This window comes from Pomacea canaliculata, linkage group LG13 (genome assembly GCF_003073045.1).
Source record: "Pomacea canaliculata isolate SZHN2017 linkage group LG13, ASM307304v1, whole genome shotgun sequence".
NCBI classification, from domain to species: Eukaryota; Metazoa; Mollusca; class Gastropoda; order Architaenioglossa; family Ampullariidae; genus Pomacea; species Pomacea canaliculata.
The window spans coordinates 4,565,541-4,589,704 of record NC_037602.1 but is presented as its reverse complement, the minus strand read 5'-3'; the positions used below and the strand labels follow the sequence as shown (position 1 = coordinate 4,589,704).

Sequence of the window (24,164 nt, the reverse complement as noted above, 5' to 3'; positions counted from 1 at the left end):
GTGTAACCAACACTTCAGTGTCTGATGGCTACGTAGAGTGGGCTGTCGTACCAGAAACAACACAAAGATGGAATTTCCACACTGGTTTTTAATTCATTTTCTCTCGGCGGCTGATCTGCCTTCTCTCTCTCTTCCAAATTCACAAAAAAGGTCCCACGCCACTGTCAGCCCCACTACTTATTTTCCCTACCTTCGAACATTCTAGAATCATCCATCCCCGCAACAAAGACATTCTACTTTGTACACTACTAGAGTGCTACATGTGTTTCAGATAAGGGCAGTTTCACTTGTGTACAGGACCACCCGTAAGAATGAAGGCAAAATTTGTTTTCCGCATTTACAGAGGTACGTAAAACTTTTTTTACCTTCAATTCTTCAATAAAAATATAAATGGTTAGTGAATTGCAGAAATATGAACATCACGTGTCGTGCACACCAGACTAATAGCATATCCTCAATAAGTCACAGTAAAATATTTTTGATATGTCATTGTGTAATGGGAAGCAGGCAAAGGTCTCAGTACGTTACTGTAAAATATCCTGCCATTGGGTCGTTTTCAGTCACGTGATACATCCACCATCTTGCAACCCTCGTGGGTTGCTGCCGTTTCTGATTTAGCGACTCAGAGCTATCTTGTCAGCAGATGAGTTTGTTGAGCAATAAAACAATAATTTTCTTGGTGCTCAATATTTTCTGCCAGCAAAACAATGGAAATAATGTAGCATTTGTTTGCAGTCGGTCATGGTAAAGATTTTTGTCACCACTGCAGGAAATGAAGTATTAATGTATTCTTTATGTGATGTGTTTGTATACATGAGGATCGAAGAGACAGAAGTTGCAATGATTGCATCTTATTAATAGTATATAGTGCCCTCTAAAATATGTACACTCGGCATAGAGGCAAAACCAAGGTGTTGTAAATAAGTTCTTTTTTTTTTTGCATGTTAAAATACATATTAATTAACTCTGTATAGAAAATGTTTGTGTCTGCTCACTATATATAAAACATCTCAATGTATATGGATTAGTAAATAGGTCTCTTGGTCAGGTAATCTAAAATATGAAGAGAAATTCTGGTACTAATATTGCATTGTCTACCATGCCAAACAGCAACAATTTCTCTTCAACTTGTATGATGCAAGTCTTGTTTTGTTGACACTGTCACTAATTACACTAAAAAAAATCATGTTTCGTAATGTGTAAAATACCGAGATGTGTAGAACATACATAACAAAGTTGTATACTTTAGTAATCAGGAAAATGTCAGGGTTCGCTTGCATTGCTCGTGCGCAGCTAGTGCCCTTCTAGTCCTGACTAAACACCGCTATACCGACTGACAAGTCTCCTTTATTTAAATAATGAAGACTTGACCTGTTTATTGTTTTCGATCAATTCTTTACAACTGATAATAATCAGACGTGTAAGCGTGTCTTTTCCCCAATTTATATCTTCGACGGAAGAGTAAAGACTTAAATATGACCTTTTTCCTGCAGACCTTGACTTTGTGAAAGGCCCCTTGCAAGATTTACGGATAACTGCAAATGCAGAATATATTCAGAATAACCCCGAGGGTGTCCGAGGTCAGCATATTGACGCTCTGCGGCGAAGAATTGCAGCAGAATCGCCTTGCGGATGTGAGAGAAGCAACGACTGGAGCGACACTGACAACGAAGAAGTAGACTGTCAGAGAATATTGGAGGATGATGGTATGCATAAGGACCTCAACATACGTTTATATTTGTTTCACAAATTTGTAGTCTTGTCCTCCTGCTATAAGTGTAAAAAGACAAGAAGAAAGAGAGACCGACAGCCGGTTATTTATTTGGAAAAGGATTCGATTCTTTAACTCTTTAAGCAAATGCGCATGACAGTAAGGGAGGCTATAACAGCAGGTTTTGCTAATGAGAATAGGCTAATGAGATATGCATTGTAATTGTTTACATAACATACTGGCATACTGTGATTAAAGAAAAGGAATGAAAATCGAAAACGAATGGTCAATTTTTGCTAGAAAAGTCCGTGAAACATGTCCTAGGCAGAAACATATACAGTATTTGGAATACATTTTGGGTCTCGGTAGGTTAAATGTACTTTTTTTAAAAGTTAGGACACATGCATTCGTAGTTTTAAACACATTAGTTACTTTGAACTACGTATTATGCTGTGTGATGCTTATTACCATAAACCCTTTGCAATTAGCACGACTCATTCACTGCTTTTTTTAAAAAAAATTTCAGACTACTCTTTCCTAGAAGACTTCGATCCACGCTCCCAAATACACGTAAAGCTGGATGATATTCCTTGGTCATTTGTTGCCAACACAACTTACATCCCTTGGTGCTGCACGGAGCCATACACCTGCTACCCGCAACACCTGGCCTGTCTCTTCGGCCAGAAGGATCTGGCCAGAATGTTGTTCCAGAAGAAGGCAGCTGATGTTCACGCAAGGGACAGCCAAGACAACACTACCCTCATGCTGGCCGCTGCCTCAGGCTCTGCCTCGACAATGGTTTCCCTCCTTTTGCTTCTGTGTCAGGACGAAGACGACCGCAAGAAGTTAGTCACCGCCCAGAACAAGGACGGACTCACGGCCCTGCACTTCGCGGCTCTCAGTGAAGACCCGCAGGTCGTGGAGCTGCTGGTGGATGTGGGGGCTGATGTCAATGCTGGGCAGTTCACCACTTTGCAGAACCGACGCTTCGCCTTGACTCCTTTACACTTTGCCCTCGTCAGAGCCACGCGTCCTGCCGCCGTTATAGCCAAACTGCTGGTGAAGTCAGGCGCGGACCTCAGCTTGGAGGCAGCCAAAGCCAACAGCAAGGCGCAATGCGTGACGGTCGTTAGAGAGTGTTCCTGCGGGCTGTGCTTGTGTCTGGACATTTACCTATGTTCCCATCTGCTGCTTCCCTCATACGGAGCTCGGTATGACGGTGAGATCATCAGCGTGGGGACTGCTTTGCACCTGGCAGTTAAGCGCAGCATTGACCTGTCTGATTTACTCTCTGAAAAGCAGCACAAACCGCTTCTGAACATACCCGACGGTTCAGGCCACCTGCCTCTTCATACCGCAGTCCAGAATCTGAACGAGAAAGCTTTAAAGATCTTCCTTAGTTTGGGTGCTGATGTCAACGCCAAGGTGACAAACAATTTTAATAATCTAGGTTCAACGGCTCTTCACATCCTCTTTGATTCCCAGTTTGCCACGAGGAAATTGATCTGCATCTGCTGCTTAAGCACACCGCAGCTTAGCAACCGCTTTAAAAGCTGCGTGTCCCTTTTGCTGCAGCAACCTCTGGTGGATCTCAATGCGAGAGATTGGCAGGGAGGAACCCCGCTGCATGTTGCTCTGGTCAACAGAACCACAGTGTCTACTTCAGTCGACTAGTGTTTCCTGCTTCACTGCGCCGACAGATATCACAGATCTCGCTGTTTTCTTTAAACAGAGTGCGTGCCACTGTTTTTCCGTTTTTGTTGATTGTTTTTGATGATTATTGATGTTTCTTGTTGGTAGTAGCTGTTGATTATTGTTGGTAGATGTTGGTTGCTGCAGTTGTTGTGCTTAGCTGTTGTTGTATTTGGGCCATCAGCCATGCCAGTGGTGTAGCTAGGCCGACTCCCCGCCCCGCCTTGCAGCCCCCTTTGCGCGTGGACAGGGTTGGGCCATCATGCCAGCGGATTTCTTTAAAGACTACCATCTTGCCATCAGGGATTCTCGCGGTGAGACTGAAATACACTAACTTGATTGAACTTGAGGGATGTGAAGAGAATTTACTTACATGTCCGCTGAAGCCGTAGAAAAGATACTGGACCTATGGGCAGCATGTAACAGCAGTGAGTTTATGTCTTACAATGAAATCATTTTAATTCGATACATTATTGCATCGTTCTTGTAAAATAAAGGACTTGTAAACAAACCCTTTTCGCTTTTTTCCATTGAAAGCAAATTTTTATACTGTGTCATCCTCATAATGGTTTTAGCGAAACAAAATCTTTTCATGTCTATTTAACTTCTGAGTTTGTCTCCCGTTTCACACACACGAACATACAGACACACGAACACACACACACACACTTGCTCAGCACAGGCGGCACATGGCGTACCTAGCAAGTCTTTGATGAACGTAGACAACAACAAAGACGAAATGAACGGTACCAATAAGAAGTTTAATCACATGTAAATAAAAGAGAAAAAATGATTGGAGAAATACACGCACGCACGCACGCACGCACGCACGCACGCACGCAAACAGGGGACTACCCAATAAAAGTAAGATGGTAGATGTTTTATGCTTAGGCATCTTTTAATAATAATAGTAATAATAATAATAATGCTTATTTATATAGCGCTTCTCCCCACCATTAAAGGTCTTAAATTATTAGGTCCATTAAATGATCTCTCTGGGATATAATCACAAATATTGTTTAGCGGTTTGTGTGCCATCCCATGGAATAAACTCCCTCGCTACCCCTCCCCCTTCACGTGTGACTGCCATCTGACGAAGAGAGGGAAGAAGTGGTGTGTCATGTTCACACTTGCTTAGTTCTGAACATTCTGAAACTTACCAATGAGACTCTGTGGACAGCCAGCAAGAAGAGAGTTGCAGTAGTCTCGTTGAGACAGAACAAATGAGAAGATGAGATCTCGGCTTGTTGAGATGGACAGAATATGGCGAGTGCAGCCGATTGTCCTTAGCTTATAGTATGCAGCATGACAAATGTGAGAAAGGTGTTTGTCTAGAGCAAACATTATGTAACATATGTCACATTCTGAAGTAACAAAAGTAACATCGGCATCGCCTACCTGAAAATAGGCAGTGAAGTATAAACTGCTTCTCTCCTCTTTAGTGTGTTTAGTGTGGCCTTTGTGTACAGAATCCTAATACCCAAGTTATTACCTTGAGTATTTTTTTATATCTTAAATAAGTTCATTGAACACTATTTTATTTCAGGTGGACCTTTCAACAAGACAGCCTATATTTTAGAATGACAACATACTTTAAACGCCTGTTATCTTGCGGAGATACTGTCAGGTATTTTATAAAGAGACTAGAAGGTCTTGCAAAATTTAACAGTTTTCAACAAACTTTGTCTCGTGCGGCCCGCTGTCTATTGGAATGTTTGAAAGCAGCACCTGGACTACAGTGATTTACACCTGTACAACTCGTGTGTGTATTGTTATCGTCAATAAGAAGAATCTTCGTCGTACAGACTCGCCCATCTGTCAGGCAGACCTCCCTGAGTGGGGGAGGAGGAGAGGTGGTGTAATAGTCTCCCCTGAAAACACATTAAACCATAATTAAAGATTTGGAAAATAGGGAGAAACAATAATAATGATAAAAGAAAACTCAAATTAGAACAAATAACAGCATCAAACAGACATGCCGCATTTTCATTACCAGTTTTGGATGTGTACAGATTTTTAATTATTGCCAGAGAGATTGCATGTGATTTGCCAGTTTATGCTCGTTAGTATAAATTGTGTTAATGTTTTATTAAAGTAGTGTTGCCACCGATAGACAAAAGAAATTCCCGAAAGGGAGAAATAAAAATATTTAATATCTATTCTAACACACTTTGATTTGGATTTTAGACGAAAGCGGGTTAGAAAGTTAGCTCCCTTAATTCGTTGGTAACTACATGTATGTGACTCAACATCATGACTGTTGTCATTCTTTGTTTTGCTTTTCGTTTTGTTTTTTGTTTTTGTTTTGTTTTGTTTTGTTTTGGATTTATTTTAGTGATTATGTTTTATCGTGGTGTAGGGTTGGAATCTCTTTAAATATCACAGTGATGACGCTTATATTACTGCATTTATCATTATCGAACGTCTTCTATGGTGACTTCGTGTGTTGAGTGAATTGGTTGCCAGGCATTTTAAACTGGCTGTTGAAACAAAAGTGAGAAAAGATCGAGGATTGTGTATGTAAGAGAGAGAGAGAGGGGGGAGAGAGAGAGATTATACTGTTTTTGAGTCTCTCCATCTTGATCTTCATGCTATAAATGGTACAAAAGGACTTTTTTCAGCACCGTTAGAAAGGCACATTTTATATATGTCATTTATCTAGTCCATTTTTCACGCCTTGCTGGTTTCTCATCGATTCAAATTACTTTTGACTACCTTTTTCTTAATCGCTTACTTACAGTGAAGCTCCTGTCACCAATGTAGTGAGTGTTGGCTGGCCTGGGCGCTGATTTTTTTATTTTTTTTTGTAAACTTCTCACTGAAGAGAAAAACTGACCTTGATACTTCCGTGCTAAGCCAACTCTCCTCTTCACTCATTGCCAGCCACGAAACTTGTTCTGGCGCTAATTCAACAACTTTTAAACACTATGAAGGGCTGCATAAAGCTTATTGTGACAGGCAGAATAACTCAAAGCCTAAAACTGATGACAGGTAAAGGTAAAATGAATGAGGGCCCAAAGCAGCCGAGACAATGTTAAACTGCAAGTAGGTTAGATTAGAGTAAGTACCGAGCACCGTCTCCGTAGCGTAGGGATTATCTTGCTAAAGAAAACAAAAACAGATCGATTAAAATAAACAATATCAGTAAGGGAATAAACATTGATTTCTTCTGTCTTCTTTTAAAGACTTTATTATATATATATTAAGAAAACAATTTTTCAGTGCGGATCAGGTAATAAACAAAACACTGAAGAATGGGAGATAACAAGCAAAACCTTTTTTTATGTGTCTTACGTCCCTTTGGTTAGTTTCTCCTCTGCAAGTTTGAATGAGTTGTTAAGTGTGACGTCTAAGCACTTAGTCAAAATGCTCAGGTTATTAGTTTGAGTATTATTTTAAAAGCTTCATTTTTATTTGACACAATATTACAGCTCATGTCTTGGAAAATAAAGGACTTGTGAACCAATCCGATTTCTCTTTTGCTTTCCATTGAAAGAAAATGATTATGCTGTGTGAACCTCATAAAGATTTCAGCGAAACGAAAATCCTTTAATGTCTATTTAACTTGCGCGTCTGTCTCCCATTTCTGTCTATTCTTTTTGTTTGTGTGCATGTGTGTGTGTGTTACAACTAAGAACCTGGGTTGTCGGTAACGGTTATCCCACACAATATCACTGCTAATAACCGACTCTATATCAAAAATATAAATTATTATAATTAAAAGACATCGTTGCATCTGGTGTAAATTAACTTCATCTTCAACAGAAAGAGTCAGAATGTAACGGAAAGACCAGGAGGAATAAATGAACAGAAAAAGTCAACTCGTGCGTGTTTCCTTTTCCAGTGTGATTTACTTGTAAACAAGTTCCTCAAGATGCATCTTGATAAAGATAACAAAAATTCAAACAGTTGAGAAACAAACCTACTCAGACAATTCCTGATAATATTTAACCACTTTGTTATTCCTCCCCCCCCCCCCTAAATGTTTTAGCTTTATTAGATTTTTATTTTTCTCCTTTATGTTTGGAAGTTAAACTGTCATGCTGTAAATAAAGGCAGTATATGGTTTTGAATATACAACGACACAGGTAACCTTCTCAGCATTTAGAAAACATGGACTTTAGAACATGGAGATTCTCATATAATTTGGGAAAAAAAATTACAGTCAAAAAAGAAAAAACAAAAGAAAACAATATGCATAGATCCCAGACTACCGAAGCAAGTTAAGTGAGATACCTGTGAAAAACGTACAGACACACCAAACAACATAAAGATGAGGTACAAGAGTAGAACGTAAAGCAGTAGATGAAGGTATAAAGGGATGTAGATACTATAAACAGTGTCAGATGGAAGCGGTATATAATGGTTAGCATTTTCTTGCGTAAGCCAGTCCATCGCTTGTCCACCAGCCACATTCAACCCTAAGTGTTAGCACTTTCGAATCCCTTTCAAGGTTACTACACAATAAGCGATGTAAAAGCGCTTGTGTAAGCTTTGGGTTGATGGATAATTTCTTATGATTATTATAATCCTATCCCATTAATTTATCAATGAGAGGATTTTCCAAATAAGAATGTGTTGTATGAAATTTAAAATCATTTATATGTTTACATTATCATTCTCATTTCTTTATACTTTCTAAAATTCTGATCATAATGATATTTCAAAAATGTGTTTGATGATTTCATTTTGCCGTTTTGCATTATTCCCGTGGACCCAGGCTGATTTGTCATATGCCTCCCCGATACTAATGACATGGGATCCAGATGTCCCCAATCTTTCTTTGTTGCTGGGGCAGAATGCTGACAAGAAGATTGGCGGTTTCTTCAGGCGTTCAAATGCGTTTGATTAACAGTTACATAACTCTTGGCCCTGCTGGATAGCCCGTGCGGGGCTGCCATTACGTCAGGACGGCTAAAGGTGAGCTGATGAACTTACGTCAACCAATCAGCGCCTCATGGGCATCCAGGTCAGGCAGGGGTGGGGGAAGCGTCGGGTAGTTCCTTCGAGTACTCTGGCTTCCTCCTCCTCGCTCTTCACCATCCCCTCCCTTCCCACATATTGAGTAATCGCCCTAAGCTGGCAGCACTAATGAACAAACCAACCAATCAGCTGGCATAAGTCACGTGACAGGTTAGTTAAGGGTCAAACCACGCTTTGCCGCAGCAGTCAACGAGATTTTTCTGTGCAGAAGGCACGCGTGTCACAGTCACTACCTACAGAGGAAAGAAAAAAAAACAGTGATACACTCCAGAGAAAGATCTAGAAAAAAGGCAAGTAATTTTAAGATAGAAATCTACTTATAGCTAACTTTTCCTTTGAATATTATGGATCCTCATGAGAAACTTTTACAGCAAAGCTTTTTCATATTATTGCAGAGTAGATCTTCCCTCTTACATAAAATCCACATTACTTTGAGGTTATTAACTTACAAGTGGGGGCACGTGCAAGCAGAGACCTTTTTCAACTGTTGTGGTCAATATTCAGTTTAATTTTTGGAGGAGAACCTTCTTCGTCAATTTATATCCCTTTCTATTAAGCATATTCGCTGGTAAATTTTGTTTCTATTTTTAAAATTTGTGGTTGTGATGCTCATGGTGGAAAGGGCATCAGAAAAAGAAATAATATAATTTTATTTTTTTAAAGAAAGTCTGAAGTGAGATCTATACCCATGTCAATGCTTCAAATAAATTATGGCAATCCAGAAACAAAAGGACAAAAACATTTGCTTGTATTCTAATGTGTGTGTAACCAACACTTCAGTGCTGAGTCGATGGCTACGTAGAGTGGGCCTGTCGTACCAGAAACAACACAAAGATGGAATTTCCACACTGGTTTTAATTCATTTTCTCTCGGCGGCTGATCTGCCTTCTCTTCTCTTCAAATTCACAAAAAAGGTCCACGCCACTGTCAGCCCCACTACTTATTTTCCCTACCTTCGAACATTCTAGAATCATCCATCCCGCAACAAAGACATTCTACTTTGTACACTACTAGAGTGCTACAATGTTTAGATAAGGGCAGTTTCACTTGTGTACAGGACACCCGTAGAATGAAGGCAAAATTTGTTTTCCGCATTTACAGAGGTACGTAAAACTTTTTTTACCTTCAATTCTTCAATAAAAATATAAATGGTTAGTGAATTGCAGAAATATGAACATCACGTGTCGTGCACACCAGACTAATAGCATATCCTCAATAAGTCACAGTAAAATATTTTTGATATGTCATTGTGTAATGGGAGCAGGCAAAGGTCTCAGTACGTTACTGTAAAATATCCTGCCATTCGGGGGTCGTTTTCAGTCACGTGATACATCCAATAACCATCTTGCAACCCTCGTGGGTTGCTTGCCGTTTCTGATTTAGCGACTCAGAGCTATTTGTCAGCAGATGAGTTTGTTGAGCATAAACAATAATTTTCTTGGTGCTCAATATTTTCTGCCAGCAAAACAATGGAAAAATATGTAGGCATTTGTTGCAGTCGGTCATGGTAAAGATTTTGTCACCACTGCAGGAAATGAAGTATTAATGATTTCTTTATGTGATGTGTTTGTATACATGAGGATCGAAGAGACAGAAGTTGCAATGATTGCATCTTATTAATAGTATATAGTGCCCTCAAAAATATGTACACTCGGCTAGAGGCAAAAACCAAGGTGTTGTAAATAATTCTTTTTTTTTTGCATGTTAAAATACAATATTAATTAACTCTGTATAGAAAATGTTTGTGTCTCTCACTATTATATATAAAACATCTCAATGTATATGATTAGTAAATAGGTCTCTTGGTCAGGTAATCTAAAATATGAAAGAGAAATTGTGGTACTAATATTGGCATTGTCTACCATGCCAAACAGCAACAATTTCTCTTCAACTTGTATGATGCAAGTCTTGTTTTGTTGACACTGTCACTAATTAATTACACTAAAAAAAATCATGTTTTCGTAATGTGTAAAATACCGAGATGTGTAGAACAATACATAACAAAAGTTGTATACTTTAGTAATCAGGGAAAATGTCAGGGTTCGCTTGCATTGCTCGTGCGCAAGCTAGTGCCCTTCTAGTCCTGACTAAACAACCGCTATAACCGACTGACAAGTCTCCTTTATTTAAATAATGAAGACTTGACCTGTTTATTGTTTTCGATCAACTTCTTTACAACTGATAATAATCAGACGTGTAAGCGTGTCTTTTCCCCCAATTTATATCTTCGACGGAAGAGTAAAGACTTAATATGCCTTTTTCCTGCAGACCTTGACTCTTGTGAAAGGCCCCTTGCAAGATTTACGGATAACTGCAAAGCAGAATATTCAGAATAACCCCTGAGGGTGCTTCCGAGGTCAGCATATTGGGCACGCTCTGCGGCGAAGAATTGCAGCAGAATCGCCCTTGCGGATGTGAGAGAAGCAACGACTGGAGCGACACTGACAACGAAGAAGTAGACTGTCAGAGAATATTGGAGGATGATGGTATGCATAAGGACCTCAACATACGTTTATATTTGTTTCACAAATTTAGTAGTCTTGTCCTCACCCTCACTGCTATAAGTGTAAAAAGACAAGAAGAAAAAGAGGACCCGAACAGCGCGGTTATTTATTTGGAAAAAGGATTCGATTCTTTAACTCTTTAAGCAAATGCGCATGACAGTAAGGGAGCTATAACAGCAGGTTTTGCTAATGAGAATAGGCTAATGAGATATGCATTTGTAATGTTTACATACATACTGGCATACTGTGATTAAAGAAAAGGAATGAAAATCGAAACGAGCATGGTCAATTTTTGCCTAGAAAAGTCCGTGAAACATGTCCTAGGCAGAAACATATACAGTTTGGAATACATTTTGGGTCTCGGTAGGTTAAATGTACTTTTTTTAAAAGTTAGGACACATGCATTCGTAGTTTTAAACACATTATTACTTGAACTACGTATTATGCTGTGTGATGCTTATTACCATAAACCCTTTGCAATTTTAGCACGACTCATTTCACTGCTTTTTTTAAAAATTTCAGACTACTCTTTCCTAGAAGACTTCGATCCACGCTCCAATACACGTAAAAGCTGGATGTATTCCTTGGTCATTGTGCCAACACAACTATACATCCCTTGGTGCTGCACGGAGCCATACACCTGGCTACCCCCCCCCCCGCAACACCTGGCCTGTCTCTTCGGCCAGAAGGATCCTGGCCAGAATGTTGTTCCAGAAGAAGGCAGCTGATGTTCACGCAAGGGACAAGCCAAGACACATACACTACCCTCATGCTGGCCGCTGCTCAGGCTCTGCCTCGACAATGGTTTCCCTCCTTTTGCTTCTGTGTCAGGACGAACGACCGCAAGAAGTTAGTCACCGCCCAGAACAAGGACGGACTCACGGCCTGCACTTCGCGGCTCTCAGTGAGACCCGCAGGTGCGTGGAGCTTGGCTGGCCTGATTGTGGGGCTGATGTCAATGCTGGGCGAGTTCACCACCTTTGCAGAACCGACGCTTCGCTTGACTCCTTTACACTTTGCCCTCGTCAGAGCCACGCGTCCTGCCGCCGTTATAGCCAAACTGCTGGTGAAGTCAGGCGCGGACCCTCAGCTTGGAGGCAGCCAAAGCCAACAGCAAGGCGCAATGCGTGACGGTCGTTAGAGAGTTTCCTGCGGGCTGTGCTTGTGTCTGGACATTACCTATGTTCCCATCTGCTGCTTCCCCTCATACGGAGCTCGCTATGACGGTGAGATCATCAGCGTGGGGACTGCTTTTGCACCTGGCAGTTAAGCGCAGCATTGACCTGTCTGATTTACTCTCTTGAAAAGCAGCACAAACGCCTTCTGACATACCCGACGGTTCAGGCCACTGCCTTTCATACCGCAGTCCAGAATCTGAACGAGAAAGCTTTAAAAGATCTTCCTTAGTTTGGTGCTGATGTCAACTTGCCAAGGTGACAAACAATTTTAATAATCTAGGTTCAAGGCGTCTTCACATTCTTTGATTCCAGTTTTGCCACGAGGAAATTGATCTGCACTGCTGCTTAATCACACGCAGCTTAGCAACACTTTAAAGCTGTCGTGCGTGTCCTTTTGCTGCAGCAACCTCTGGTGGATCCAATGCGAGAGATTGGCAGGGAGGAACCCCGCTGATGTTGCTGCGAATCTGGACTATGCCTTCATTGAGCAGCTGGTCGCTTGCGGGCCAACGTCCTGGTGGAGGACAACATGGGCCGCAACCCCGCTGACCTACGCCTCGTGTCCCGAGGAGAGGGAGGTCCGTGAAAAGGTCGTGGACGTTCTTGTGAGATGTGGAGCTGCCCTCTCGTGTCCGAATGCGCCCTTTACCTTTCTCCAGTGCAAGTCTTTACTCCGCAATGACGTGGCCATTCTTTCCAAGCTGTACCGCCTCGGGGCAGTAAGTTGTAAAGATATGAAGAGAATGCCTCACAGCATTCAAACCATCCTGAGGCAACGTACTGTAACAGAGGAACAACACGAAGAAATACTTGACGGTGGGATGGGTGCTTACAGACAGAGAGAATTGAATCCACACTCACTCTGCTCAAATAATTCTAACTCATCTACTTTTTAACCTTGACGATAAACAATTATTTATCATATTTATCGCAACAGCCTTAAAACATGGAAATAACAACGGAATTTTATTTGGAGACTGTTAGTTGAAGACAAAGCAACGATGGAGAGCAACAAGTCATGATAAACTGAGTGCGAACTCCCTTCCCATGCTGCGCAGTACTAACTTACTGCAGTTGCCTCCCCTGGCGCGGCTAGGCGGCGCGCCACGTCTGCTTCTAGACATCCCCGCGGCAGTACATGTCAGAAGCCAAGAGGAGGTAAACTTTAAAAAGAAAGAATATTTTACTATATTTTTATACATTACTTGAATCATTTGGCAAACTCCTTCCCTGAATGCGTTGATTTGTTGATTTTGATGATCATGTTTTTCTAACTTGATGAAAAACTTCTCACTCTGAGTGTTTTTTCTGCACTTGGCAATGAAAGCTAACTTGAAGTAACGTGTAAAACTATGTCCCTGAGTTACATTGCTACAAATATCTATCTCCTTCTATTTTGACAAGCATTATCCTTTTTTTTTTGTCGATTTTGCTGCTGCTGATGATTTCGACGACACGACGATGATGATGTGTTTGTAACTTGGTGTTGTAAATCTTGTTTACTCTCATTGTTTTATCTGCACTTGCAATAAAGGTTAACTGAAGCAACGTGTAATTTCCTCATCTTTAACGTTGTTTTTTTTTTTTTTAAATACCATTTACCAACTGAATAAGAAACGCTTTGTCTGGACGTATTCCGTACTGAAACTAACTGCTGTTTTAACCTTCCTGCGGTCATGTCTCATATTTTTCTCAAAGCTGGCAAGCGCTCTTATATGTCGCCTGCAATTCAAAATAACTTCACTGATGACTGCTTAAATATATGTGAATCTTTCCTGCCTTACAGGGAAAATGGGAGCTACTCTCCCGTAACAAATTTGCATGATACCAAGAACGTCGTTTATAATATTTATAATATAGTATATTAATAGTGGTTTCAACGGACCTAGACCAGGAGTCGAACGTTGAAAAACTCTTCTTGCTGGATGTCCGAACATTACAGAACATAGGGGCTAAGCCTTTTCATAGGAATTGTGTGGAAGAACAAGAGATCGCGGGAGCGTAAAATTAGGGATAATAATCGGTAAGCGATTTTTAATCTTTAAATAATTGTGTGTGTGTGATCAGACCTGGCTGATATTTTGGAGATTATTTACTGTGTTGAATAGTCTATGCGACCATTTGAAAATGCTTTCTATATTATATCTTAGTACTGGCTTAAAAGGAAAGGAAAAAAAAGTGCTAAAAGAAAAGAATGCTTCCACCCCATACAAAAAAAGAATGAAAGAGGCACTAATACAGTAATAATCCAGTTGAGTTCTTTTACTACAGTAGGGGAATCCCCGTTCAGATGTTTGTTGTATGTCTAAGGAAAGAGCGCGTGACAGTATCTAAGGATGTGGGACTCGCCCCAGTGTTTCTTTACACTTCCCCCTCGTCAGCTGAAAGGTTTACAAACAGCCATAAATCCAAGGCCATTGTGTATGAAGTGGTGTAACTGCCATGACAGTAGGATAATTATTTTTAGAACTGAGTAGATCCCCTGTCGTCTAACCCCATTACTTGAGTAGGATAAACAAGCAATTTGTGATTTCCCCAGTTTCCATAGGCTTCCTCTTACAGATGACTTCTAGCGCTCTTTGTGGAGGGGGGAGTTGACATCAGTGACGTCATGACAGGGGGAGGGTTAAACGCCTACAGCTTGGAAGAAAAGGGGATCCTCTTTCCTCTAAATCACATGATGGACACAGCGTTCTGGTAAGCACTAGTAATCACAGTTCTGTTCATGGACTAAAGAAGACGACGGCTGTCTACCTCTACCTTTGCACCTGCGGAAGGTAAGATGATCTATTCAGCTACCCTCGTTATACTTTAGTTGAATTGCCTGCGGTGAGTCTGCCTTGTGGCATTCTTGAGGACCACACTTCTGGAAGATGTGGTATAATGATCGAATAAATAATTAGTTCATATGCACATAACCCACTTAGAAAGTATTAAAGTAAACTTGTAAGTTATGAATACGGCTTAGGTCCATCATTTTGCTTCTCCTTCTATCACTTTGTCTCTCTCGCTTTCGCTGTAGCTTCCTGTCATAATGATAATGATGTTTGCTTCATTAAAATTGTTTTCTGCTCTCAGAGACGGTAGTCTCTACTAGTATATCAGGAAAAAGGCCCTGACTAAACCTCTAACCTAAACTATGTCCCCCTCTAATCACGGACCCTATAAAAAACTATCCGGTCCTGAAACTATTGATATTATACTGAAGAAACTGCCTCGCTATAGCCGCAAACACTTATATCTCTGGGCCTGGATATCATTAATCAAACATTGTGACATGTCAATTCGTAAAAATGGAAAAAATCTTATCTCGACTGTTTGCTTTGCTGAAAGTTGCCCACCTATCCTACCTCGCTGCGGACCTGTTTTTCTGGTCTTGAACCAGGTTGTTTCATGACAGTATGACAGTAAAAATCTAGGCTTCAATCGAATACATGTGCCTAAACAAATATTACTGTCACCACAAATTTATTTTAAGCTCATAAAAAAAGTCACAACGCAAAAATTAGCACGTTTGTGAACATGTTTCTATGAACTTACATGTTTTACACAACCTAAAGAAGAGCTTCATTGTGGAAGCAAGATTTTTTAATGGAATACTGTTTGCCCATTCTTTCAGGTTTGTCAACATCACGTGGACACGCATGCTGTTCAAATAAAACCCTGAAAACGATGAATACGTTCAACGACATCGCTGCTTGGATCAGCAGACAAGCTTCCATATTCACCTTTGTAGTTCTGGGGTTTGCGGGCTACCTATGGGGCGATGAACTATTCTGCTGTCCTTGCAATGGGGGATGCGTGCGCTTTGTATACACCTTGTCACTAGCATTTTCTCCAGCCTTTCTAATTTTTGTTTTTGGTAAGTTTACCACTATCTGCTATGTGATTTATTTTGTTTATTGGAAGATAAAATATTTAAAATTATAGATAAAAATTGGATATCGTTTCAAATTGCATAGTATTATTGCCCCGAAGGACTTCTCCCTGGTAGTTTTAAAAAGCTCTGGCTCCCACTTTCAAACGATTGCACAATAAACGTAATTTTCAAGATGCAGATTTTTTTCTATTTGATGATGTTGACGACGACGATGACGATGATGCTGTAACAATGGAAAGATCGATACACATAGGAAGTACAACACAAAATATATCTACATAGGTGTGTGTGTGTGTGTGGTCTTGTGGGTGTGCCTGCATGTTTTCAGATACCCACTGGACGGCTGTACATGCTAGCTGGATTATCAACAAATATTGTTCATTGTCGTCTTTTACCTTTTTTCGTCGTCCTCTGATCCTTGCAATAGCCTGGCTGGTCTACAGTGGCATAAACCCAAGGTAGGAGAGGCGAAAGTCAATTTCTTCCAGACTGATTAATGATGAGAAGTAAAGCTAATGTTAATGAAAATTCTTGTAGCCATACACACGAAATATCTATTTGTCGCTATAGAAATCAATTTCTTATAACTCCAATATTAATGTTCATAACAAATGCAATATTTAGTTCATATGAAAAAATTTGATCGAAGACACGAAAAGAAAGATTAAATCACGACAACAGATACAAAAGTATACGCATACAGTAAAACAAAAACAATATAATAAATACACCGCCCATGTTATTAAGATATAGGTATTCTTTCTCTCTCTCTCTCTCTCTCTCTCTCTCTCTCACACACACACAGACATTTCCTTTTGCAAGTGAAAAAGTTGGTGTTTTATGACAAAGATTTAGCGAATGAAAAATGATTTTCTCCACTACATTTTAAGAAGTTTGAGATCCGGGACGCGTAGGCAAGAACGGCGCTTCTAGGGGTACCCGTTGTGACATCTGTTGGGAGCCCTCAGGGTACATGTCTCTCGCCTGTAATCTTCACCCTCTATACCAATGACTGTCGTGGCACTGATTCGTCTCTCTTGATAAAATACTCTGATGATACTGCTCTCCTAGACCTCTCAAACTCACACTCTGCCTATGTTGATGCAGTAGATAAATTTAATAAATGGTGCAAAGAAAACTATCTTGATCTAAATGTAAAGAAAACAAAAGAGCTGGTGATTGATTTCAGACGCAAGAGCACTGTTATCCCTGACCTATACATTGAAGGTGCCAGGGTTGAACGGGTTGATCAGTACAAATATTTAGGAACTGTGATTGACGACAAACTCACTTTTAACACCAACACAGAGGTTATTCACAAGAAATGTCAATCTAGATTGTACTGTTTACAAAAACTCCGTTCCCTGAATGTCAACAAAAAGGTTTTAAGTGCTTTTTATAGATGTTTTCTTGAGTCTGTGTTGACATTTGGATTTTTATGTTGGTATGGAGGATTGAGAGCTAGTAATAGGAATGTGTTAGATAGAGTTGTGAGTGTGAGTGGGAGGGTGATTGGGGAGAAGAAGGAATGTCTGAGTGAGTTGTATGAAAGAAGAGTAGTACGGAAAGCGAGAGTGATTGTGAGAGATAGTACACATGTGTTAGCTCAGTATTATAACCTTCTTCCGTCCAAGAGACGTTTAAATGTTCCTAGAGCTTCCACTGCCCAGGAATAGTTTTATAAACAAGTCTGTTGTCTTACTGAACAAGTGTTGTAAGGATTTGTGAGTGTGTGGGTGTGTGTTTTTGTGAATATAGTTTTAGTGATGTTTCTTATTTAGTTGTGTATTTACATGGACTGTATGTGTTTGTGTGAGATGATAGTTTGAGTGGAATTTAGTTGTTATTAAGTTTTTATTATAAGTTTTTATTATAAGCCAGTTGTTTTACCACGTCTTGTAATTTCTCCTCGTGAGATAATAAAGTTAAATTGATTTGAACATCGAACGCAAAAGCAGGGGAAATAACTGCACTGCCAAGCAATACTCACTAGTCTCCCTTTGTTTTATGACGCATGAGTTCTTGTGATCACTACAGCAGCAGCACAATGTCTCAGATTAAGTCAATTCTATGGTTATTGCTCCGATAATTCTTCGGATGAAGAAATGCTAATACTGAAATTAATTTGGGAGAAACCCAAATCAAAAGGAAAACAAGAAATAAAAGCTCAGCAGTTCATTCATGAACCACTATAATTAGTAGGAATAATAAATCACAAGAAATCACACAATTATAACTAGTAAAATTAAAATAAAAGGAAATTGTTTATGGTTATTACTTAATTGTAACTGTTTATTGCTTTAATTATAATAATTTATTACATGATTATAAAACAGAACTGTTAAAAAGGTATTATTAATAAAATACAAAATTAGTTTATAACATTAATAAATAATTTTTGCCTCTGGTATGAAATAAATATTCACCAGTTAGGTCGCTGTTCATACTGCTCTATAATAGTAATAGAAAATATTGTACGGTTATTTGAGGGGGGGGGGGGGTTAAATAGCAAAATAACTAATCATGAAGAAACTTATAATGAATGTAACTATTCTCTTTAACAGTTTTATCGCATTATTATACAAATATGTACGACATTTACACTACCGTAAACGCAATGTCACGTGCTTAATATAGGTTTGCAGAATGTTTAACAAAAGACGGTAACTGCACCTCGGTAGCAGAAGAACGCAAAGGGAACCTGTTGACAGCCATTGCAGGAGGTGTTCTTTGTCTTAGTTTCTTCACGTTTGCTGCCTGTAAGTAACCTCACTTCAACAACTTCTTTCTCTGCATCGTTATTCTGTGACAAGGAATGAGCTTATAATGCACGGTGGTGTGTTGTCTTTCATTCGCGATGTTACCAGAGTAATACATATGTACAGAAAGTTTAAAGTAACAGCGATGAACAGCAAAAGATACATCAGGGCAAAAAGTACAGTATTAGCACTAGTGTTACCTTGAGGTTGATGAGGATGCTGCGATAAGACATGAGAATGAATGAGACTATACGCTATGGCCGTCAACATCTACCATCTCTTACTGACGTAATTGCAGAAAATATTCCAGAAAATATTTTTAAAGTATGTTATTTTCATTTACTGGAATGAGAATTTAATAATGAATTGTTGACACCATATCCAAAAGTTTCCTTCATTAGTGTAGTACGTCCCTAGTAAGAACAACGAATAAGGTTTAGTGTAGATCAGATGAACTATCGTTTTCTGAGGAATTTAAGCTCACGTTTTTCTAATGCAGGTATTATTTACAATATATTTTGCCAGAGGACATATCTGTTTAGCCGCTTTCCCCAGAACGACAAAGCAGAGGTAAGGGAAGCCGTTACCTAGTTTATGGTCTACAATAAATAATTGTGGATATGAACCAGTGCTTTCTTCTCGTCGGAACTTTTATATTTTCGTCTTGTGGAACACTCATCGTGTTCACAAGAAACGGACAAAGTAACGAGAGACGATGATAAAGATCTTCATAGCTAGTTGTTTTAAAGTTCAGTGTGTGTAAATCGTGCTAACGGTTGTGGATGCCAGTCATTTACTTACACCCGCCGATAAATCAGATACTCATATGCTTGTTACCTCAGTCTCAGACACACTTTGAACCGATAACTTGATCCCTAAGCACGCATTATTTTGTATTAAGAAATTAGGAGCCTAATAAGTCTATACCTATGTTTGTTTCAGAAATCGATTACTGAAGAAAAAGAAGAAGAAGAGAGTGGGTTTGAGTATTTAATGAGCTATTTGAACGAAAAGGAAAATGAGTCGAGTTTTAAGAACTTTTACTAAGCCACGGGCTTCTGGGTGTAAAAGTTAACTCTAAAGAATTTTGATGTAAATGATTTCTGGAAATGTCTTTTAGTATCACATCATACATATCTTTATATTGTTAATTGTAGATTCCACTGTTAGTTTATACAAGAAACAGAAATAACAAAAATCTAAAAGAAACACGTTTCAGCTATATAAAGTTTTATAAGAAACAAAAACAACCACAAGTTGAAAGAGAGATAAAGATAATGGTTTTTATAATGTTCTTCTGTTATTCTTTTTATAAAAAATAGTTGTACACATTCTATTCTTTTTCTTTTCTGTTTATCTACATTTTGAAGATGTTTTGGAATTTGTGGATATCACTTTTGCTGATGGTTATGTGCTAAACATTCTATGGAGAAAAGAATTTGCTGAATTTGTTATTGATGTTGCTGATCAAAATATAAAATATGACAGATGCTTTTAACATAAAAAATGAACGTAGGACAAAACCATCTGTGGTTGTATCTAACTTTTAGATAGATGGAAAATGCAGTATAAAACTGTATTTCGTGGTTTTCAAAAATTCCACTATGGTACAGTGGTTAAATAAAATTATTAGTTTATATGGAGTATCCTGTTTATGGTACTTTACATTTGTTTCATCAAGACTTGTCAACAAATTGTCATTTCTAGAACTAAAAAAAAAGCTCAAAGGATTGACTCCAAAGACCCTAGCTGTCATTGTGGATGAAGATCTTATGAACCTTCATCTACTGAAAAGCCTTACGGATGAAGATTTCATAAATTTGAAGGACAAGATAACCATTGGGCAGATGAAAATTTTACGGAGAATATGCAGAGAGGTAATCATCTCATTCTTAATAATTTAAGGTTTATGAAAATTTTCTTCTCACTAGGATAGTAAAGGAAAATAATAAAATATTACAAATATTTCAGTTGTATGCCCATTTGTGTCGTCAGAATGTAAGGTCCAAGATGCATTTTTTGGTTATAAAACAATAAGTGAGGGGAGATAATAACCTAGCGGGAAATAGCAACGGAACGTGTAAAGCCGAAAGAAAGGATATTTGGCGGTTCGATACTCGGACGACTCGGTGTATTTCCTTCACTTCATCCAACTGATACTGAAGAGAGCTGTGGAAGGTTACGAGGTGACTTTAACTGATTTTATAGTCTGGAATTGTCATGGAAATGTGTGAAACATGGTAAAACCTTTTTTTGAGCATAGTAACATGCAAACTCTTACGTAGAGACAGCTGCCTATAAACTAATTCTCTCATCACTACTGACATTTTCGTCGCTACACTGTTTCACATACTTTGTACAACTAATTCTACCAATGAAATTATTAACTCTCCCACCAGTATTGAAATAGCACAGGAAGTGCTCAGGCGTCAAAGGAAGAAGAAATAAGCTGAACACAAAGGGTATCCAAGATTTACATGACCAAAGAAGGACTTTAAAGAAGGAAAGAAAACAGCCGAAGAAAATTCCAAACACAAAGAAGTAATAACCATATAATAACAGGATGGGTAGAAAATGAAGAAAGGAAGTTGATCTAGAATGACTAGACTAAACAATGCCGGACCCTGGCGGAGGATATGACACAGTCCGACAGCAAAAAGGCATATCATATCAAAGACTAATGACATTACCAAAAACTGATGATCTCACCTTTATTCGTCGCACTGAATCCGGTGGACTGTGATATTGATACTCTTACTGGAAACATGAAAGAGGTGATACTGTTAACAGCTCAGAAAGTGTTAGGGCGTCAAGTAAACCCTGAGTTTAACGACATCCTAGTTCTCTGTAACCAAAGGTGGACTATGAAGAGAGAAAGGAAAAGCAAACAAAAACAAACTACAAACTTCTATCCACAGAAACTACAAGCCAATTGCAAAGAAATACAATCATTATGTTAGAATATTTGATCACTCTAAGCATACAATCAACTAATTCAAGTCTTATTGCTAATATCTGCGACATTTGTTGTCAAGTTTTTACTATTAAGATGGCGGTGGGCAGGGTCGAATGCAGAGAGGCAGTTTGTCACTGCCACCACTTTTATGTTTAGGTTGTTTCAGATGTGTTACGTGTCTTTTCTGTCTTTCAAACTTGCCTTGACCTCTTTGGCAGATATTGCTCTTTTTATTTCATCTGCGATGAATTGACATTTCATGTCTAATCTGTCTATGAAATTTGTCATAAGCAGTGTTCATCCCTTTACACAGTTCTCAAGTTTTTAAGGGTTTTGAATAAGAAAATTGATCACAACTAAATCACAACAGCGACGCTTCCATTAAGCAGTTTGTAATAACATAAGAGGCTTGGTTTGTCCGATATATTATCAAAGAAGTGTACATATCCAGAAAACCACTTTATTCCTCACAGACTGTAACTAAAATTAAAGAAAACAATTGAGAAATTGAGAAAATCTGTTAAAATATTGCAGATGAATTCTCCAAAGCAAAGTTCTGATGAAAGAAATACTGCTAGTGGTCAGTCTGCTAACTGTTCTGCTGGTCATGATGATTCTTCCCAAAATCTGAAAGTAAACATATTCTTTGATTCTCTCAGTATTAAAAATTTCACTGGAGAAAAAAAAAAACAAATGCAGAGATTTTCACCGGTCTTTTAGCGTAACATTAGGAAAATGTGTGTTCAGTTTCTTTTGGTGCCGTACAGAGACACTTTATTTATTTGACCATTTAGACTTTTTACACGATACACGCATTAAATGATAAAACATCAGAGGAATAACATATACCTTAGACATATACTTTAGAATTAATAAATTCAAAGTCTTACAAATAGTCATACAACTACTCGCTACCAATTCTATCGACATACAAATTCGTTTGTCAATTCAACGTTAAGCATATTTTTTAATAAAAAAAAAAGGAGAACGAAACTTGATAGACACTTAACATGCAAACTCTTTTAATAGCAAGAGCAATTTTACGATTACTTGCATTTACTATTGCTGTTGTTGCCATTATTATCTTTTTTCAGGCGCCAGAAAGGCAGGTGGATGAAAAAACTCCTCTTCTTCCCAAAGAAGCAGATCTTCTCGACAAAACATCATTAAAATGTGATTTCCGATGTGAAGGATCCCAAGTGGAGCGGTGGTACTGATGTGTCTGTCAGAAACAGTCGTACTTTTGTTTATTGTTATAACACGAAGAAGAATTTCCTCTTCATGGAGACTCACAGTATAGTGTGTTAACATGGCTTGCTGAAGCGATATCATCCGTTACTACTAGCTTTGACAATCCCGGTAAATTTATGTTCTATACCCATGGCAAGGGATAATATGGATATATATATATATGTTAATGTGGTTTGTATTTGCATACTTACGCGTTTTCACTTTTTATTGTCTAAGGAAAGAATATTCTAATGTATTGTTCTATTTCTTTTGTTTGTAAAGAGAGAGAGAGTGTGTGTGTCTTGCTATTTTGCCATTTTTCGGCGCATAAATTGGGTGGTGATACTTTCAGCCATTTCCTTTCTTGGTAACAGCAGCATCTTTTACTGGTTGTCTTCTGTGCCGCTAGGGGGTGATGTGCCGCGTATATAATAAGGTTGACACGCTTGCGTGATCACCAGAAGTGGCGTTCTTCTCGCTGTACCCCGCAACACAAACCGCCTGTGAGGTCAAAGGTCGTGGCGTCCTTATCCTGATTTGCACATTGTGTACACATCTCTTACATTTGTTTGTTACATACCTGCATACTGTTTGCTTATGAGTATATTGCACAGTATTTTTCACCAGATTATTAATCTCATTAACCACAGGGACCAACTGAAGGGGGCTGCCCTAAACCGTGTCCGCTGGCGAGGTATTGTTGCGGCACTTTGTTCCTCGAGGAGTAGCAAAGAATAAACTAACTATATAATCTGCTTTGCACGATATGCATGTATTACAGTGGTGTAATATCTTCCATCTGTCTTTAATAGCTTTAATTTGTGTTGTCTAATGTGTGTCTATTAAACTGTGTGTAATATTATAATTGTAAAAGAGATATTTTTGAAATTTTAAAATGTAAATAAATTAATAAATAATTAATAAAGTGCGTTGGTGTAAACCAGTGGTTCTCAAAGTATTTCGGACCGCGGACCACTTTACTTAAGTAAAAAAATATAACTGACCACCAAGTCATAAAAATTAGTCTGTACTGTGTATTTCAAATTTAAATTGCCGCATTTGTTTCATTACAATTCAAAACTAAATGTCCTTTTGTAGTATAGTAATAAATTGACATAAAACTACGTACTTCGTTCTTTTTAATTAAAATGTTAATGAGGAATGCATCACTTTAAACATCACTTTGCTGACATATGACGACTGCCAGCCGTGGACCACCTGACTTATGCCCACGGAGCCCTATATGTACCTCACTGTTCACTTATCTTTTC

General features: G+C 38.7%; 2 protein-coding genes across 2 annotated transcripts; both read left to right on the top strand.

Annotated features, from left to right (window-relative positions):
- Window positions 1–311: 311 nt before the first annotated feature.
- LOC112554367 (serine/threonine-protein phosphatase 6 regulatory ankyrin repeat subunit A-like) lies at window positions 312–3,385 on the top strand. Its single transcript, XM_025222123.1, has 3 exons — window positions 312–345; window positions 1,494–1,706; window positions 2,238–3,385. The coding sequence occupies exons 1-3, from the start codon at window positions 312–314 to the stop codon at window positions 3,383–3,385; spliced, it is 1,395 nt and encodes a 464-aa protein (XP_025077908.1).
- An 11,247-nt stretch (window positions 3,386–14,632) lies between these two features.
- On the top strand, window positions 14,633–23,964 carry LOC112554649. The gene is made up of 9 exons (XM_025222578.1): window positions 14,633–14,845; window positions 15,688–15,930; window positions 16,277–16,406; window positions 18,586–18,707; window positions 19,207–19,277; window positions 19,650–19,683; window positions 20,415–20,584; window positions 22,198–22,296; window positions 22,758–23,964. The coding sequence occupies exons 2-9, from the start codon at window positions 15,741–15,743 to the stop codon at window positions 22,878–22,880; spliced, it is 939 nt and encodes a 312-aa protein (XP_025078363.1). The 5' UTR covers window positions 14,633–14,845; window positions 15,688–15,740; the 3' UTR covers window positions 22,881–23,964.
- Window positions 23,965–24,164: the final 200 nt, after the last annotated feature.